We start from the raw sequence: 5,094 nt of genomic DNA on the forward strand, positions 1-5,094 counted from the left end.
GCAGTTTACTGACACTTTGCTTTTCTTCGTAATTTTTTTCTGGAATTTCGTGGGCGATGGTTTTGCTGTGGGTGGGTAACCAGCCGTAACAAAAAGAGAGCCATGTGCTTGCCCTTAGCCAATTGCGTGGCTTGGCGGAGCTGAACAAAAGCGGGACCACGGAGGGGAGGGAGGAAGGGGGGGGGGGGAGGGGTGTAGGCATTGTTCAGTCGGCCTTGAGCCAAACGCACGGGGGCTCTGAGCATATTGCCCAGCACCCCCTGGAAAATGTCAGCGGGTGCTCAAACCCCAGTTGCCCCCCCCCCCCCCCCCCCCCCCCTTTTGTTTCCGTGGCCCTTGGCAGTGTTTCGTGCACCGACACTGCGCAGGCTTTTCCAACGATAACCTCGGCCGCTGACGTAAGAAGGCGCTGCGTGTCAAAGGAGTACTGTAGGGTGCTGCCGGAGACTGGTGCAGATGACGAAAAACCTTGGCCGGATGCTTATCGCGCTTGTAGCAGCAGCGTGATTGTTTGGCTCTGTTGGTGATGACTTTCTGCATTTTATATTTTAAACATAATTCTTTTTTCCAAAGAGTTCGTTTGGAGGGTTTTTATTGTTTTTCTTTTTTTTTTGGGGGGGGGGGGGGGGTTACATTTTTAAGAAGTGGGCCACAGTGCTTGAACGATAACTCGAATGAAGAAAATTTGCTATGCCAGAGCACGGAGGCAGATCAGCGCCTTTATTGAAATTGCTACTGCACTGGAACAGTTGAGGATGTAATCTCATGGTTGAATTAGCTTGGAGAAACACAGGAACATATCAATATGTATCTGTTGTCCTGAAGGGACGTTGGGGCTAAACCACCTTTTGTTAATCATCGGAAAGACGACTGGGTCAGTATAACGGAGCCCACGGTCTTCGGATAAATTTTGAAAATCTGCACGATTCTCAGCGTTAATAGGCTCGTCGATTCAGATTTACCACAGTAACCCTCATTTTATACGTTGGCCAAAAAAAAAAAAAAACCGGAATACTTTACGTATTTCAAGGTAAAGTGCCGCGTTGGCACTTTACCTTGAATTACGGGAAGTATTCCGTTTTTTTTCGTCAACGTATAAAATGAGGGTTACTGTGATAAATCCGACTCGACGAGCATATTAACGCTGAGAATCATGCAGATTTTCAGGGTTTATTTGAAGACCGTGGGCTCGTGTTATACTGATCCAGAACGTCCAAGATGAAACATGGTTTCACAAATTATCAGCTGTTAGCCCCTCCCCCTCCCAACTAATGATGACCGTCTGACCCCTGGCTATGGCATACACGTTAGTATGTCCTCTTTCACAAGCCTTCTTTGTCTCTCTCGCCCTTTCCAATGGCTGCTTTTCGAGCACTGGATGGAATCGGCCGTTTAGAACGAAGCATATAGTCATCTGTTTAAATCTAAATATACAAGTGTGCGATTGTTATTAGCAAAGAATGTTGATAATGTTCAACGCATTTATAAAAGCGAGAAGTGTATTTCAATTATCACATCTTTATACCTTTAAAGGGTGAAAATATCTTGATAGTATGTATAGGTCCACCTACATCGCAAGCATTTCTGCAGCCGAGGAACGATCGAAAAGCAGTGGTTCAGGTTTTCCGTAGTCTATGGTGCATCTCTTAGAAAGGGGCTGTGCAACGTATACTGCTGAAATCGCTAGTGCCTCAATGTTGACCCAATTTTAAACTTTCTTCGATACACGAATTTTTCCTGCAAACGTGCAATCAGCGCCCGCCCTGCCCCAATTTATACCCTCTTGTTTCGTCTCATCGTTGCACCTCAGCATGAGTTTACCAATATGGCGATGTTTGTCAAGGATACCTACATTGCGCGATCAACTCCTGGAGTCATTACAAAACAAGATGAGGACTAAAGCATATCTATTATAATTTTTAAACAAAAACGTTTTATTATCTTGCTGACCAAATTCAGGAGCGCACTGACATCACCACATCCGTGAAACGATTAAAGCGTTAACTCCCGTCGACACTGTGCACTTATTTCCCGCTTGGTACCGTCCTGAAACTGGGGATACTACAAGCCCAACATATGGTAAATAAAAAAAAAAATAAAAAAATCGTTGCAAGGTGCGCCAGGTCAAGTGTTACGGTCAATTTATTGGTGTGTGACAGCAAATTGTGCACTACGAATGAGCTAAAAAATATTTAAAACACGAACATATGTGTTCTCAGACACGTCTGTTCTCACGACATGACCCTTTGACCACGGGCAGAACAAAAACGAGTACATGACATCCGAAATTTGTCTTTAAAGCAAAAATCTGTGATTATCACAAGATTACTTACATTGGATTCGTCACGCAGGGCAAATGCTAGAGAGAAGCGGCTTGCAGACGCCGTGGGCTAGATCCGTCTTTACGAAGCCGCCACGTTAGAGCCCACGTCTTTACAACTCACTACTTTGTACAAATCAGTTCTCTTGTGGTTAATCTTAGGCATCTGGTCCCTCGCCGAGGCCAGATAATCCAGGTCTAATTCAGCTAAAATGAGCTCTTCACCAAACCCAGCTGACTTGACCACCTTGCCTGAAGGATCCACAAACATGCTGTGGCCCCAAGTAATGTAGCTTGCTGTTTCATCCCTCGCGGGTGATACCGAGGCCACGTAAACCTGGTTGTCAAACGCCCTACACCTCCAAAGCAGTTCCCAATGTTGCGGACCTGTAATCATGTTGAAGGCTCCCGGGAACACCAGCAACTTGCAACCAAGTTGCGCGTACACCTCAGCAAAGGGCGCGAACCCAATATCGTAGCAGACGCCGAGACCCACTTTGCAGAACGGGGTGTCGAAAGTGGTCAGTCCATCACCCGGCGCTAAGAAGTCTGATTCACTGAAGATGAGTTTGCCCGGGATGTTGACGTCGAAGAGGTGAACCTTGCGATGCTTGGCCAGCATCGAACCGTCCGGTCCGTACACCAAGCAGGTGTTGTAGCACTTGCCATTGTCACGCTCTGACAACGTGCCACCGACGAGATAGACCCGGTTTTCTTTGGCGCACCTTGACAATATCTCGCTGGACATTCCGGGAATATCCTCGGCATACTTCCGAAAGACCTTCGGATCGTACGGGAAGTTGAAACATTCTGGAAGGCAGATCATCTTCGCTCCCGCAGAAGCCGCCTCCCTGATCATCTTACTTGTTCTCTCCAGGTTTTTCGCCTTGTTGGTTGTCACCGCGAGCTGGAGCAGGGCCAGGCGAAACGTGTTCATCGACATGACTTCTCAGTCCGAACGCACAAAATGCCTTGTTTGACAACTTCCAGTAACAACCACACTGAACCACCGTCCAACGTTGTGCTTCAGAGCATGCCAAGTTAAAATGTGGCTGCTGCCTTTTTCAGCGGAGGCGGTATAGGTGTTATTTACGGTTGGCGTTTTCCCTCAGGTGGCACCAATCAGATATTTTCCGATGAACAATACATGCGCATTACGTCACTGTTGCGGACTCCGTGGTCGGTCCGCAATCGGAACCATTGTTATGATGGATGAATGTATGCGACGAATTGCGAAACTGCAGAGACCTCTGAATCAGCGTAGTCGTATCGATACGTAAACAACCGCAGGATGTATGGGTTGCCACAGCTTATCAACGAAGGAAATCCTTCGTGAGGCGCCTCGATCATGGCCGCTCTTGGAAAAACGGGGTAGCCGGGCCATCGGTTTCAATAACAAGGGATGCCGTTATGATTACGCCTTGCCTCCGGAAGCAACTCCTTGGCAGGGTTACAATATCTGCGCGGTTGAGCGTCCGTCTATATAAGCGGAAATTACCGCGTGACAAAGGGAGAAGAGGATCTGCAATTCTATTCACTCTAAAAAGAGAGTGTGTAGCTATTACACCCATTGTCTCATATAATACTCCCCAAAACTTCTGTTCAACGTACAACGCACTGACGTCGAATTGACGGCCCCAACTTTTACAGGCTTTATGACGGTGCGACATAATATATTAAACACTTAAGCACCTATCAAAGAATACAAAAAAAAACAACATGACTGATGTTTTGCAGTAGGGTCGAGGAGACCAGTTCTACAACTCCGCTATCAAGCCGCCCGTAAAAGTTGGTACCGTCGGTTCAACGTCCGTGAGCGGCACGTCGAACTGAAGTTTTGGGGTGTGTTATATGTGACAAGGATATACCTTTATTTTAGTTTCTTTCAAAATGTCCTAGTTCATTTTGAGTAATTTATCTAGATTGGCGTCCCCTCCAGCGGTTGACTGAGGGCATATATTGCAGACGATCGAATAGCTGTTTTTCACCGCAGGTGAAATGCAGCTATTCGATCGGTAAATAAACCGTACTGTACAAGTGATGAAAATTTGTTATTTTCTTTTATGGCACTTATCACACTGAACATGGAGTGAAATGGAAAGTGAAATTGGGCGCATGAAAGGCGTTCCTCGCGAGTTTAAGAAAATGTTGTGCTTATTGCTAGAGGAAAGTTCAGATCCAACCAAAACACACAAATATCCATGTTCTAAAGGTGTAGAACCAGTAAATATTGCGGCGCTTTGTGGAAGGCTTTATCGAAGTCAAGAAGTGTACCGCCAGCGGGAAGCTGCTGTATACTCTGTTGAAAAAGAAAGTATAGAATTGATGTGGGGTGATAATTGATTGTGTATTATGCGCCCAAGTATTATAAGAACAGAAGTACCCTGAAGCAGTTATAGACGATGCAATCAATAAGGCGCAGGCTCTTGATCGTGGCGAGTTATTAAGCGAACGATGTTCCCAGACAGAAAATGGCCGTCAAGCCAACCTCCTGCTGACCTTCAGCAATAAGTCTCCTAACGTCAGTCATATAAGAAAAAGCAACAACAAAAACCATAACATTGTAACATTTTAGAGCAGAGTGACCGCCCAAGAAAGGTTACTACAACCGTTCCCTGATTGGTATACCGACGATCGAGTAATCTTGGGGATGCCATAGTTAAGTCCAAAACAACTTTGTCTGAGAGCACTGAAAGTCGACCATGCGGTAATGGAAGCTGCGAGGTATGTCGCACAATCCCTGTCCTGGTTTTCACCAAAATTTCTGCGAGAGG

The 5,094-nt window shown here is 46.1% G+C and overlaps 1 protein-coding gene across 1 annotated transcript; it reads right to left on the minus strand.

Annotated features, from left to right (window-relative positions):
* Window positions 1–2,124: 2,124 nt before the first annotated feature.
* Window positions 2,125–3,718, minus strand: LOC8031203 (omega-amidase NIT2-like). The gene has a single exon (XM_040217580.2). The coding sequence runs from the start codon at window positions 3,261–3,263 to the stop codon at window positions 2,403–2,405; it is 861 nt and encodes a 286-aa protein (XP_040073514.1). The 5' UTR covers window positions 3,264–3,718; the 3' UTR covers window positions 2,125–2,402.
* Window positions 3,719–5,094: the final 1,376 nt, after the last annotated feature.

Source organism: Ixodes scapularis, unplaced genomic scaffold, assembly GCF_016920785.2.
Source record: "Ixodes scapularis isolate PalLabHiFi unplaced genomic scaffold, ASM1692078v2 PGA_scaffold8__174_contigs__length_109621045, whole genome shotgun sequence".
In the NCBI taxonomy this organism is placed as follows: domain Eukaryota; kingdom Metazoa; phylum Arthropoda; class Arachnida; order Ixodida; family Ixodidae; genus Ixodes; species Ixodes scapularis.

What these genes read in the sequence shown, in the direction of transcription:
- LOC8031203 (XM_040217580.2), bottom strand. Translation starts at nt 3,263, where the DNA reads ATGTCGATGAACACGTTTCGCCTGGCCCTGCTCCAGCTCGCGGTGACA.